The sequence below is a fragment of the Canis lupus genome, chromosome 20 (assembly GCF_011100685.1).
Source record: "Canis lupus familiaris isolate Mischka breed German Shepherd chromosome 20, alternate assembly UU_Cfam_GSD_1.0, whole genome shotgun sequence".
Classification (NCBI taxonomy): domain Eukaryota; kingdom Metazoa; phylum Chordata; class Mammalia; order Carnivora; family Canidae; genus Canis; species Canis lupus.
The window spans coordinates 7202580-7217500 of NC_049241.1; the positions used below are offsets into that span (position 1 = coordinate 7202580).

Below are 14921 nucleotides of genomic sequence, written 5' to 3' on the forward strand. Positions count from 1 at the left end.
GAGTCTGTGTAAAATTGGATTCACAGGGGCTGCGAGGAGAAAAGATGGAAACCTAGAACAGGTGTGGAGGGGTGTGATGGGTGGCAAAGGCTGTGGCAAATGCTACCTGCAGGGCTCAGATGCCAAGTCCTAAGGAAAAAGTACCTTTCAATGGCCAGAGCTTTCCCTTGGAGGCGGACAAGTCAGCAAATCATATGTTGTTTCTCACAACTCTACTCCAATAAAATATTTTTCATCCACGTGGGAGGAGGACATCAAAAAACAGTTTTGAAGAGAAAGAGAAATCACAAAAGGGCAAGACTCAGCGGACAGGGAGGAGGAAAGAAGCACAGTGGTTGGTATACTAGGCCCCCGACATTCAGACTTGGCTTTATGAATTACTGCTGAAACAGAAAGAACAAAGCTCTGATCTAATTCTGATACAGGCACAAGAAGAAGGTACCCTTCTTCCTAAGTGCTGGAGTGTCCCAGGTGTGTGAATGCAGTGCCAAAGTGTCATCATGAAAAGTCAAGCAACTGCCAGCACACTGATGAGGCTCCTAGAACATAGTGCTCATGCAGGTTAATCAGTGAGGACAAGGTGAAGCTTCAAAGGAGAAGACTTTTTCAGGAGTAAAGTCCCACCAGGGAAGGTAGCCAAGGAAACGAATTTAAAAAGTGATGGGGGAGGAAAAGCCATTCTGCCAAGCTCTCCAGGTTCAAGTTCACTTGTTTCACACAGATGGCTCAGAAGAAGAGTAGAAAGAGCCCTGGACTTGGATACAAGAGAATTTAGTATACATCCTGGTCCTAGACACTTATTAGTTTCTTACAAATTCCATTGATATTAAATGCCCTGAATAGGCAAATCCATAAGGTAGAAAGTAGACTTTCTAGGTTAGAAAGGTTACTAGGCCTGGGGGGTGGGGGGGTGGGAGAAGGGAAGAATGTAGAGTAACTGCTAACAGGTATAGGCTTGCTTTCTGGAGTGATGAAAATGTTCTAGAATTAGTGGTGGCAGCTGCAAAACCTTGTGAATACACTAAAAACTGCTGCATTATACATTTGAAAGTGGTCAGTTTTATGATATGTAAATTATATCTCAATAACACTGTTAAAAGATCAGAATTAGAAATCTTCCCCATATACGAAAGCCAGCAGCAAACTCACAATGCGGTGCAGACTAACCAGGTAAAGGACTGATCTTAGAAAGGCCACAAGTCTGGGCCTGCTTGAGGATGCTAGCTCTAGAAACTTGGCTTTCACTTCATTCAGTCTCCTGGGACTTACTGAGGAAAGTACTGAAGCTGGTTAGCACCTGTTATTCACATCTGGCCAAAGGCAGGCATGTAGCCAGAGCCCTCAAAACAGGCAGGGTAGTGGCCAGGACAGAATAAATCCCTCAGAAGAAAGACAGAGGTAGTTTTTGAATCTCTGCTCCACATGCACAGCTCTGCATGCCCATGAGGAACTCTGGGAACCTAGAAGTCACACTCAGTCTGGGGGCATGTGCCATTATCTCCTGCTTGCTGTAATAATTTGAGAATCTGTTTTGCAATATCCGCTAACAGACTCCACTGCTGTCTTTCCCACCAACCACACCACATCCCATTTTAGACAACCATGCATTTAGACTGCTTGTAATTGATTTCAACAGTTATTTGAGCAACTAGTACATGTCAGATCTGTGTTAGGGGCTAACAAGATTGCAGAGATTAAGAGCCTGTATCCTGCCCAGATGATTTTGCATATGAGTCTCATTTCCTTAACTATTTTTTATTTTTTTATTTTATTTATTTATTTATTTATTTATTTATTTATTTATTTAGATTTTATTTATTTATTCATAAGAGATACACAGAGAGAGAGAGAGGCAGAGACACAGGCAGAGGGAGAAGCAGGCTCCATTAGGGAGCCTGATGTGGGACTCGATCCCAGGACTCCAGGCTCACGCCCCGGGCCGAAGGGAGGTGCTAAACTGCTGAGCCACCCAGGGATCCCCCTTAACAATTTTTTAAAGTTTTTTTGAGGGCAAGGGTTATGCCTTCTATTTCTCTAATTAAGTCCAACTTGAGGTTTAGGAAAGAAAATATTTCTTCTGACTGCAAAGATAAATGTTCCTAAAGGGAAAGAAGCCCATAGAAAGGAAAACTCTTGTTTTAATGGGTCAGTTTCACATTTATGCAGAGATTTTTCACTGAAATCTATTCTTCCCTTCTTAAGCAGAAATAGAGTACATATATGCTGCTTGTAGTGGGGCACCATGCTTCCCAGTCTTCCTTGCAACACAGGTGAGGGCCCACGCTCTCCCCAATGGAACCTAAGTGACACATGTCTCTGCTTTGCAAGGTAAAAAGTGACAATTCAGGTTGCTGGTGGGTTTTTTTTTACTTGTTTTTTCTCTTTCTTTCAAGGTTTTATTTAAATTCAAATTAGTTAACATATAGTACAGTATTAGTTTTAGGGTAGAATTTAGTGATTAGTCACTTGCATATAACACCCAGTGTTCATCACATTAAGTGCCCTCCTTAATGCCTACCACCCAGTTACTCCATTCCCCCATACACCTCCCCTCCAGCAACCCTCAGTTTGTTTCCTCTAGGTAGGAGTCTTCTCATGGTTTGTCTCCCTCTCTGTTATTTTATTTTTCCTTCCCTCCCCCTATGTTCATCTGTTTTGTTTAAATACCACCTGATTTCACTCATATGCAGAATTTAAGATACTTTTTTTTTAAGTAGGCTCTATGCTCAACATGGGGCTTGAACTCCCACCCCTCAGTTCAAGAGTCACATTCTCCACTGACTGAGTCAGCCAGGTGGCCCCCAAGATTCAGTTCAGTTTTAAGCAGCACACACAGACAAGCCCTCCAGAATGATGGAAACATAGAGGGAAGAACACTGAATCCCAGTCCTAGACTATTAAATGGGCAAGAAATAAACCTCCTCTGTATTTGGATCATTACATTTTGGGGTCTGGTTTGGCAGTACACCCTACCCTAAGACAGCTCTCTCCAGTGCAAGATGGTTGATGACTGATGAAATACTACTTGACTGCTAATTCACCTAATGTGAATGTGGAGAACAGGACCTTATAGTCCTAACTGCTGGCAGACACCCATTAGGCTTCCAGGGACTCAGAGGATAAGGGATTTACCTGATGCTATGAAAAGCTGAGATACTCTTGGCATCTATAAATGAGTACTAGGACGCTTAGCTCTTCAGCTGTATCTTATTCCTCTCTGCACGCCCAGTGCCTAGCACATCCTATTGTCAAAACACAGAGGAAGCAATCAATAAGTATTTCTGAAATAACTATTACACCTTCACTTTTATTACAGCACAGAACATACTACAATGCAAATACTTATCTTCTACCTCTATCCAGAGCTCTGTGTTTCCTAAGTCTTTGCATTCCTACCACCTACACATCCTGCACATAAGAGGCATTCAACATCTGATGAACAGATTTATAAACAATTTCCCTACAAACCCATGCAGATGTACAGCAATAAAACAAAGAAAGAATATAATGAAAATAATTTGGATATGAAGAACTCCTTTCTTCTGTGGAGCTCCAAGCACTTACATTAAACTCCCTAGCTCTCTTAGCCTTTTTGGGCTACTATAACAAAACATCACAGACCAGGTGGCTTATGAATGACAGAAATTTATTTCTCATAGTTCTAGAGGCTGGAAATCCAAGATCAAGGTGCCAGCATGGTCAGGTTCTGGTGAAGGCCCTCTTCCAGTCACAGACTACACACTTCTATGTCCTCAAGTGGTAGATGATGTGTATCCATCTCTGGGGGTCTGTTAAGGCACTGGTCCCACTTATAAGGCCTCTGTCTCATTACCTAACTCCCTCCCAAAGGCCCCACCTCCTGATACCATCACTGTGGGCACAGGGTTTTCAACATATGAATTTTGGCAGGGACACAAACACTCAGACCAAAAGCACCAATCATCCTAAGACAGATTCAGAAAATCACAGACTTGTAAAACCAGAAGGAATGTCAGAAGCCAAGTGCCAGAGATGAGGAAACTGAAGATGAGGAAACTAAAAGCACTTACTCTAGGTAACAGAGTTAACCCGCTACAGATTCAGGTCGGCCAGCTCCAGCTCCAGCTCCACCACTAGGGCATGCTTCATTCCAGCCCATCTCCCCAACAACCTAGCACACACCCTTGTACGCTGCGGGTATTTAACAGCACAATGAAAAGATGGGACTAGTCAAAGCGAGCCATTCATGTGAAAGTCATAGCTGCCCAATCAGATTTTCTTACCTTCATCAACTAAAATTTCTGGATTGTTCAAGTTTAAGATGTTTGGATTTTGTAATAAGATCAAAACCTAACTTCTGTGAATTGCTTTTTCCTATAATTAATTGTTCCAAAGAATAAAATTATTAAAATCTATTAAAAAATATAACCCTTCAGTCTAGTTCCAAAATAAAGATGAGAGGGATCCCTGGGTGGCGCTGCGGTTTGGCGCCTGCCTTTGGCCCAGGGCGTGATCCTGGAGACCCGGGATCGAATCCCACATCAGGCTCCCGGTGCATGGAGCCTGCTTCTCCCTCTGCCTGTCTCTGCCTCTCTCTCCTTCTCTCTCTGTGACTATCATAAATAAATAAAAAATTAAAAAAAAATAACAAAATAAAGATGAGAGCAAGTCTAACTGGCAATTAATGTTAGATTCTCCAGATCACACTAAAACTACACTGTTGATATGCCCCCTTGAACATCTTCAGATAATTTAATGATTGTACACTGTGGGTTATTTTCTTATTATCTTATAATTGCTTCAAAGGTAAACTAATCTCTACCAAAACAAGAGAGAGATTATCAGGATTGGATTTGTTTTGACAAGCAATCACAAGGAATTTATTACAGAGCAAGAAAGGTCTGAAGAGAACAAGAAACACCAACACATACCTTTTAAAGATATAAAGACTAATATATTTTTTAACAGGACCATGTTTTGTTTATTTTTCCTAAGCCATTCTTTCCTCTCAAAGTGTGGCATATTATTTATTTCAGCATATCAAATCCCTCATTTACGTGGGATTTGATAGGGGAAAGGACTAGTATCAGCTTGAATTTATGTTATACAGTTAAATTTTGCAATTTGAGATAGAGGAATCAAATGTGTTGACTTTTTGAGAGATTTTAAAAATATATTCTATGCCTAAAATCAACAGCACAATAAACAACACGTGTTGGCAAGGATATGGGAAAAAAAGGAATCCTCATGCACTGCTGGTAAGAATGCAAACTGGTACAGCCACTGTGGAAAACACTATGGAGCCTCTTCAAAAAATTAAAGATATAGTACTGTATGATCCAGTAACTGCATTACTGGGTATTTACCCAAAAAAGACAATAACACTAGTTCAAAGGGATGTATGCACCCCAATGCTTACAGCAGAATTATTTACAACTGTCAAATTATGGAAGCAGCCCAAATGTCCACCAATTGATGAATGGATAAAGAGGATGCAGTAGATACATACAATGGAATGTTATTCAGCCCGAAAAAAGAATGAAATCTTGCCATTTGCAACAACATGGATGGAACCAGAGAGTGAAATAACTCAAATACATATGATATCACTTACTTAAGAAATTAAGAAACAAATGAGCAAAGGAGATGAGAGAGAGAAAGAGAGAGAGAGAGAGAAATCAAGAAACAGACTCTTAATTATAGAGAACAAATGGATGGATGGCAAAGGGGAAGAGGATGAAGAGATGGGTTAAATGGGTGATGGGGATTAGGGAGTACGATGTGATGATAAGCACTGAGTAAGGTGTGTAACTGTTCAATTCCTATATTATACACCTGAAACTAATATAATACCTTGTATTAACTAACTGGAATTAAAATAAAAACTAAAAAAAGCCAAAAACAAATAAATAAAATAAAAATAAAAAATATATTCTAGGGATACTTTACTTGCAATACCCTAACCTCTGACTATTGCTACTTTCAAAAGCCAGGCAGTCCTTACAAAGACCGCTTGGCTTTTCTCATAGCCTACATCTTGACACTGCTAATGTGGAGAAAGCAAAAAACACTGACCACCCTGAAGCCTTCAATTCTTCAACCATTAATTGTTGTATAGCCCCTCAATATTGTTTCAGCTCCACCCTCCCGTGTGGAATTCAGTTTGGAACTACAAACAGCCTAATCAACAAATCCAATGGCCCTTGCACTGAACACTGACCTTTCTGCTTCTCACATGTTGATCAACTCTTTCCTTCCTGAAAGCATCCATCTTTGGTTTCTGTAACACTTTTCTGGTTCTTCTTCCTCTCCGACAATTCTCATCTCCTTTGAGAGTTCTGTATCTTCCTTCTTGCACTCCCTCATCAGATTCATTCACTGTTCAGGCCCTTTGTTCTTCTTATATGATAGCCTCATGATCTCCTCTACATGGATGACCCTTCCTCCTTAACTCCAGTGCCTCTTGGACATTTCTGCCAGATGATGCCATCTCAAACTCAATATGTTTTAAACCAAGTGTACATCCTCCTAAAAATCAAATCCCCCTCCTGGTCTATTTCTGTGGAAGATAACAAAATGCCCCCAGCTACTCAGACTACAACCTGGGAAATAGTTTTCACTTTTCTCTCATCTCTGCTTCCTAAATTTAGCCACCTATGACCTTGGGCAAGCCATTTTACCTTCTGACCCATGGTTTCTTTGTCTGGAAAAAAAGAAAAGTCACATCTGGCAGGTCTGAAAGGATTACATATGTGCAAACACCCATAAAATCAAGTCAATAAATATCTCTCTTCTCTCCAGCACTCCCTATGGCCCCCAATAAGAAAAAAAACTAACAACTTTTTGGGGGTATGTGTCATATTTCTTTGTATAATACCTTACACAGTGGCTTGTATACAGAAGTAGCCTAATAAATGTTCACTGATGCCCATGGATAAGCAACTGAAGGAGTAAGTCAAGAAGTACCAATAAGGAATCACAAAATATTAACTAAAATCAAAAGCAGAAAGGATATTATCTAAGTCTCAATCAATCTAGATACTTGGCACCTAATAAGCTCTGATAATTATCTGCTGAAAAAATAATCCAGTAGTCCCTAAGCATCTAGCACATGTCTCTGTGCAATGGGGGCTGAGGAGATGGCCCTGCTTCTGGTGGCTCCCCCAGTTCTCCCTGCAGCCCACCTAGGTGCAAGGTTAAGGATGCTCATTCCTCACAAAAAACAAACATTTTAGATTTTAAGCAGAAAAATACTCACATGTCAAAAGCACTGAACTCCAACGTTAAGCGAGCTGGCAGCCCAGCAGAATCACCTGGACAGAAGCATTATTACATTTTCCATTATGAGTCAGCAATAGCATTCATAACTAAAACATCTGTGAATAATTTTGTTCTCTTTCTTGAGCAGTAAGTGCCCTGTCCAAATTCCTGTCCAAATTCCTGGTCATCCATATTCAATAGGGACTTAGTGAAAGATGCCAGAGCTTTTCTGAATTTGAGGAATTTATCAAGAATATAAAAAAAAATTCAACAGGGGATCCCTGGGTGGCTTAGCAGTTTAGCGCCTGCCTTCAGCCCAGGGCGTAATCCTGGAGTCCTGGGATGGAGTCCCACATCGGGCTCCCTGCATGGAGCCTACTTCTCCCTCTCTTTCTGCCTCTCTCTCTCTCTCTCTCTGTCTCTCATGAATGAATGAATGAATAAATAAATATCTTTAAAAAAATTTCATCAGAAAAAAAAGAGTTTCCAATCTCCTCCCTCAGCAATTCTAAGCAATAGATATTGATTTTTTGGATTAATAACTGGAGTCTCACTAATCACTTTCTTTTCCCCACAACAGAGGAAAAGTGAAAATGAACTTGTGTTAAAAGTCAGGAAGTAAAATGGGGACAAAAGGTTTAGCCTCAAGAATATAACCAATGTTATTGTAGTAGCATTGTATGGTGACAGATGGTAGCTACACTTGTGGTGAGCACAGCATAATGTATAAACGTGTCAAATCACTATGTTGTAAATCTGAAATGAACATAGCACTGTGTGTGAACTACACTCAAATAAAAATTAATTAATTAATTAAAGACAGACAGTTGGGAAGTAAAATAGAAACCAGTGAAGGGTATTAATTATAAAAGACAAGGGTGTCCCTTTTCTGAAGGAAAGCTGATCCTAAACTGGAGGGCAGAGAACATAACAAAAGACGATGGAGTTTACTGTTGCCTACCATTGTAGTAATAGCCCTTAATATCCTTCGGAGCTTCGTCTAGCCGATACTCATTCAGCTTTCTCTGGGTCAACTCATGCCAGAATCCCACATCCAAGGCACTGCTAAAGGGAGCAAACAGCAATTTGGAGAGCCCGGGATCCCCCAGAGCTGCTGCCATCATTTGGTGCCTCCTAAAAAAACAAAACAGAACACAGCAAAACAGTACAAAATATGAGGAAGAAAACATGTGTAATAAGGCATAATCAAAACAAAAAGTGATGGGAGATACACAGGCTACCTGAAGACATAACTGAAAACCATCCTGAGTAATCTGCCTATGTTGCCAAGTTTCACCTCCTGATGACACAACTGATTGTCTAAGTAAAGTAAAGCCCTTTCTCTGAGGCCTTTCTGGCCTTTACCTCTGTACATCTTCCCTTTTCATTCAAGTCAGTCTGATGCTGCACAAGTGCTACTCCTTCCCTGACATAATCCCTGTCTCATAAATATCTGCCCTCCTGTATGGTCCTGGAGAACTTCACAAGTACAAAACCCAAGCCCAATTGGCCAGAAACACAACAGAGCCAACTGTCAGACCTCTGAGTGACAGCAGCACTTGAGCACCTCCCGCTGAGGAGAATGAAGAAATTTTTGCCCATCTAACCTGCATTTTTTTATATCACATATTTTACCTTTTAAATGCATGGAAAATGTGCATTTTCTTTCTATACAGATTTTAATATTTCATTCCCCATCCCTCGATATCATCAAATAAATATGACCCTACAGGCAATCATGCATGTGCGCACTATAACTCCCCTGTCTCTGCACACTCTCAGGGGGATACCACCCCCAGCTAGAGAAGTACAATACTAGAGGAACTCAGTATATCCAAAAAGCAAAAGTGGGAGAGGTCTCTTCACTTTCCACCCTAATTTCCCTATGACCAGATACAATAACATTTCTTCAGCAGAATGGATGAAGAATCATGCTAGATGACAACAGTTCACATCTTTTATTGTCTGAATTTTGAGCCAAGATTATTACATAGCTTTCAGTTTTACAAACTTGTTTGATTTTGAAATTAAGAGGTAATGAGCTTTTGATTGATAATAACTAGATGGTAAAATGCAAAGTTATCACTACATGAAAGTGCTAAAAATCCAGAAAGAGATGAGTATGGGGCAGAACTGGGAGGAAGTCTCAGGGAAGAAGCTCTTTAAAACTTCCACTGCCTCAGTATGCACTCTCAAATCATGCTTCAGACATCTGACCAAAGGTTTTCAAACTTTTCCCAGTGTGAGGGCTTATTAAAGACTTATTAAAGACTTTTCCCAGTGTGAGGGCTTATTAAAGACTGAGGACGCCTGGGGTCCACCAGGGTGAAGGTCCTGGGGTCCACCAGGGTGAAGGTGAGGAGTCTCCAGGTTGGACTGGCAGGTCTGATTCAAGTTTGATACTATCTTGATGGTTTTAGGCCACTGCCACTCTTAGTTTTGGAGGCCCCACCTCCAAATCATTTCAAACATATTTAAATGTACCCCCGCCCCATGTTAAACAATTTCTGGCTTTTAGTTATTTGAAAAGCTTTTTATAATTCTGTACTCTCCGAATGTTCATCTTTTCCCAGGTCACACCTATTTCCACAGGCCCAGGGAAAGCTCATAGATCCCATGCACCGGGGCTTCAATGCCCAACAGAGAAAACAGACCTTCATATAGGTGACCTGAGGCCTTCGTGTTGAGAAACATGGGGTTAGAACACCCAACAGCCTCCTCCAATCACTCCCCTCTATTCTTCCTCCACAATGCTTTCCACTATTGGTTTCTGAAAGATTCCATGGTCAGACCTCTCCTTGGTCTGTAAGCTTCTCAAAAGCAAACTTATTCATTTTCTACATCAATTTCTTTTTTTTAAGGTTTTGTTTATTTGTGTGTGAGAGAGAGAGCCAAGGAAGAAGGAAAGGGAGATACAGACTCCCACCTGAGCAGAGAGCCCAATGTGGGGCTCGATCCCAGGACCCTGAGATCATGACCTGACCAAAGGCAGATGCTTACCCGACCGAACCACCCAGGCACCTCTCTATATCAATTTCTATCTATATGCCAGATACAACTGACCAACATATATAGTTGACCCTTGAACAACACAGGTTTGAACTGCATGAGTGCACTTGTACATGGAGTTTTTTCAATATGGTACAGTACTATAAATGCATTTTCCTTATGACTTTCTTAATAATATTTTCCTTTCCCTAGCTTACTTTATTGTAAGAATACAGTATATAACACATATAACCTAGAAGCTATGTGTTAATTGACTGTTCATGTTATCAGTAAGGCTTCTGGTCAACAATAGGCTACTAGTAGTTAAGTTCTAGGGAGTCAAAAGTTATACCTCTATCCTCCATGTTGTTCAAGGGTTACCTGTATAAGTATGTTTTAAAGCCAGGACTTGGATTCCTCAGAGACATCTCAAGTTTGACAAACTCCAATCTGAACATTTCTTTTCCCTAAATTCTATCCCTTTTCCTTTTTTTTTTTTTTTAAAGAATCCATGGTTAAGTGGACCCTACATGTTTCTTTTTCTTTTAAATGATTTTATTTATTTATTCATGATAGACATAGAGAGAGAGAGAAGCAGAGACACAGGCAGAGGGAGGAGCAGGCTCCACGTAGGGAGCCCGATGTGGGACTTGATCCTAGGACTCCAGGATCACACCCTGGGCGGAAGGCAGGTGCTTAAACCACTGAGCCACCCAGGCTGCCCTCTATCCCTTTTCCAATTTGTCCTAGTTTACTTAATAGTATCACCTTAGATACTTAATAGTATCACCTACATCTGAGGCCAAAACCTCAGTCATCTTCACTTCTTCTCTCACGTTCAGGAGGTCAGCAACTGCTAGAGGCTCACCCTTAAATGGGCCTCTAGAATGGGAGGAAGGGAACAGCTACTGAGCACTGCCCAGGACTGGGCACTGCTGCAGGAGTGTGCATCTGAATGTATTCCACCGGAAAGCCCTAAGAAGTGACCGTCCCAATTTTACAGGGGAAGAAATTGAGGTTCAGAGAAGTAGGAAGTCCACAGAAGGACATACAGGTTGGAAAGCGGGGTGAACTGGGGAGGACAAGGGTCCAATTCCATATGTCCACACTCTTCATACAATTTCGTGCTTCCTGTTCAATCGGCTTCCCTCCTCTCCATCCCTGCTGCCACATGTCAGGCCCACCATCTTACACCTCAGTTCCTGCAGTAACATGCTCAGAGGTCACTGCCTTCTGTCCCTGTACTCTCCAAACAAAATGTCACACTGCCACCAGGACTGATCTGCTCATGGGGGCTCCCTTCTTTAAACAAACAAAAGCTTACCACCTAACTCCACAGAGAGTAAGGTGTCCACACTGTCTCAGTCTGCTTGTTTTCCAGCCCTACACCTTTCCCTAGGAAACCTCTCCCCATCTCTACCAGGAAAATTCCTTCTCATCTAATTAAGATTATTTATAAAGCTCTCACTAATGCCCACTGTCAGTGGGCATCCATGGTTCCCTTCCCCATGATGACAGATGAAAATTTCTATTAGAGGGATGCCTGACTGGCTCAGCGGTTGGGCGTCTGCCTTCGGCTCAGGGCATGATCTCGGGGTTTGGGATCGAGTCCCACATTGGGGTCCTTGTGAGAAGCCTACTTCTCCCTCTGCCTGTCTCTGCCCAACCACCCCCCCCATCTCTCATGAATAAATAAATAAAATATTTTTAAAAAAATAAAAAGAAAATTTCCATTAGAGCATTTACCATCATGATTCATACTTGCTTTTTTTATCATACTCTTTTTATAACTTTTTAAATAATAGCAGTACTAGTAACTATTCTAAGTGAATCTTTATTCGGTGCCAAGCACTAAACATTTTACACATTATCTTATGATATCCCCGAAGTGGTTGCATTGTGCCTACTTTACAGAAGAGAAATGGAGGCACTGAAATATCAAGTAACATGCCCAGAGTCACTCAGAAAGGAGAAGAGCTAAGATTATAACCCAGGTCAACCAGCTTCAAAGCCCCAACTGTCATTACTACGCTGTACTGCCTTGAAGGAAGACACCCCTTTTCAGAGCCTTTATATTGCCCACCAGCCACATATATACTAAAAGATAACCATTTTGAAAAACATTTACATACTAACTTCCTCTCCAACAGTCAAAAGAAAAACACTGCAGTCAGAGTAATCATCCAACATGGAAGGAAATCAACACAGAAGCATACAGTGGTACAAATGGATCTTTGAAAGCCTCTGTGTGATGGGTCATCAGGCCCCTACATGCTTTAGTCATCCCCAACTTACTCTTAAAGGTCAACAGTAACTCATCATCATTTGGATGATCTGCTAAGGTCATCCCCATGAAATTTTACCAGTGCGAGACAAAAGAGAAAACTCTCATCTATACTGCACTTCAACAGCTGGGTAAAAGTAAATCAGGAAGATCACTTAGGAGATAACAGATGGGGGATGCCTGAGTGGTGCAGTGGTTGAGCGTCTGCCTTCGGCTCAGGGCATGATCCTGGAGTCCTGGGATCAAGTCCCATGTCAGGCTTCCCACATGGAGCCTGCTTCGCCCTCTGCCTATGTCTCTGCCTCTCCCTCTGTCTCTCAAGAATAAATAAATAGAATTTTTTTTTTAAAAAAAGGAGATAACAGATGGGCATACTAACAAAGTAATCTGCATAAGAGGCACATCCTTCAAACATTTTCTGACTTATTTGATCTTTGAGAAATTTCAAACAGAACCCAAGAGTCTATTTCACAAGAGGATATGGTTGGTATTCAGCCATTGAACTGCTGCTTGACAGGCTAAGAAAACAGAAAGGTCCTAAGCAGCAGCAACATGTGATGAGGACACTGCTGGAAATATCTAAATACCATACTCAAGTATAAATGTATCACTTAGGAACCCATATATCTGTGTCACACTGCTATCTTCCTTAAGCTGGAAGAAAAAATTTAAGAAGTAATGATCAAAATGGAATCCTGGAGGAAGCAGTGAGTTAATAGGTGCAAAGTAATTTATGTGTCACTAACCTATATCCAAACATCATGTGCTTCCTAAAAAATTACATGCCTATACAACCCAAGACAGCACAAGGTGAGAATTCTGGCCTCTGCTTACTTAACTTAGAACATTAAAGATTACTTCTATCATATTTCAAAACCACATACTGACATATTCAAGGAAGGAAACTGACAGGGGCATCAATATAAATGTGGTTCAACTTTTTTTTAAAAAAAGATTTTATTTATTAATTCATGAGAGACAGAGAGAGAGAGAGAGACAGAGGCAGAGACACAGGCAGACGGAGAAGCAGGCTCTCCAGAGGAGCCTGATGTGGGACTTGATCCTGGACCCCGGGGATCACACCCTGAGTCAAAGGCAGATGTTCAACCGCTGAGCCACCCAGGGGTCCCTCAACTTTATTTCTAACTATTTCTACCATACTCAGGATGTGAAACCCAGAAGTTACACAAGATGGGATTGTGTCACTTCCACTGAAAGAGGAAAGGCTTTGATGAGGATTCAATGCTGTCATGAACAAAAAGCTCAGCAGTAATCAAAACATCCAGCCAGTCAAGATTTAACTGAAGTAGCAGGTAGGTAGTTAAGCAATACAAACTCTCTGGGTCTGTGTGTACCACCCAAAGGCGGTGCAAATTTCAGGTCTTATGAAAACAAAATGAAATCACACTCAGCAATTTACCCAAGTGGGAGCTCAAAAAACACCACTATCTGAGTACTTACCAAAAGTTTCTTTACCATTTCTAAGTCTCTAAAGTCAAATCCCCTGCTGTTCTTTAAAGTCAAATCCCTACAGGAAATGGGTAACAATGGTTGCCTCCCAAGAAAGCAGCTATGGAATCAGGAGACAAGGGTGGGGAGAGACTTATTTTCACTGTATGGCCCTATTCCCTTTGTATAGTGTTTGAAATTCAATGAATTGTGTGTATGTGGAATAATACAGAAATAAAGAAAAAAGCCCCAACCCAATGGCAAGATGGGGAATGAAACACACCAAAAACTACCAGCATAGCTGCTTTAATTCCAAGAAACATCTGAGAGAGCTCTGATGCAACAACCATGTCTCTTACTCATCTTTCTTCAGCACTCAGCACACTGTCTAGAATATATTAGGAGCTCAGTAAATGTTGACATGCAATAATAGCACTCTTCCCCCACAAAAGGCCAATAGATGGATGCTATAATGAGATAAATTACAGCAGACTTTAAAAATTACTAATAGCCTGAATTGTCCAAATAAGAAACAGATTGGCTGGAGAGATAATGAATTTTCCATTAGTGGAAGTGTCCGAGCATATATTAGATGACTATTAGCCAAGTCATATTGTTCAAAGGATTACTGTATCAGGCAATCAGACGAGACGAGGGCTTGGCAGGCTTTTTCTGAAAAGGGCCAGATAGTAAATATTTTAAACACTGCATGCCAGAACAGTTTCTGTCATAGTTCCTTCTCCTTTTTTACAACTCTTAAAAAATGTAAAAACAATCCTTAGCTCATGGACTACACACACACAAAAAGGCCTTGGTCAGGATCTAACCTGCAGGCTGTAGTTCGAGGACCCTCAGTTTCCTTCCTACTTTTTCCAGGACCCCTGCTACTACTGCCTCCCAACTTTTCTGGTGCCACCCTGGAGGCCCCACCACTCCTCTGACTAGATGCTGAAGAAACATC

General features: G+C 41.2%; 1 protein-coding gene across 13 annotated transcripts in view; it reads right to left on the reverse strand.

The window, feature by feature from the left end:
- Positions 1-14921, reverse strand: part of ATG7 (autophagy related 7) — a 238976-nt gene that overhangs the window by 213312 nt on the left and 10743 nt on the right. For all 13 annotated transcript variants that reach the window (XR_005374573.1, XR_005374572.1, XR_005374581.1 and 10 more), the window contains 2 exons: positions 8201-8373; positions 7238-7292 (listed from right to left, as the gene is read on the reverse strand). Coding sequence is in view for 3 of the 13 variants with exons in the window: in XM_038565624.1 (XP_038421552.1) it covers positions 7238-7292; positions 8201-8363 (218 nt within the window). In the remaining 10 variants the exon portion in view is untranslated. The remainder of the gene's footprint in view (positions 1-7237; positions 7293-8200; positions 8374-14921) is intronic.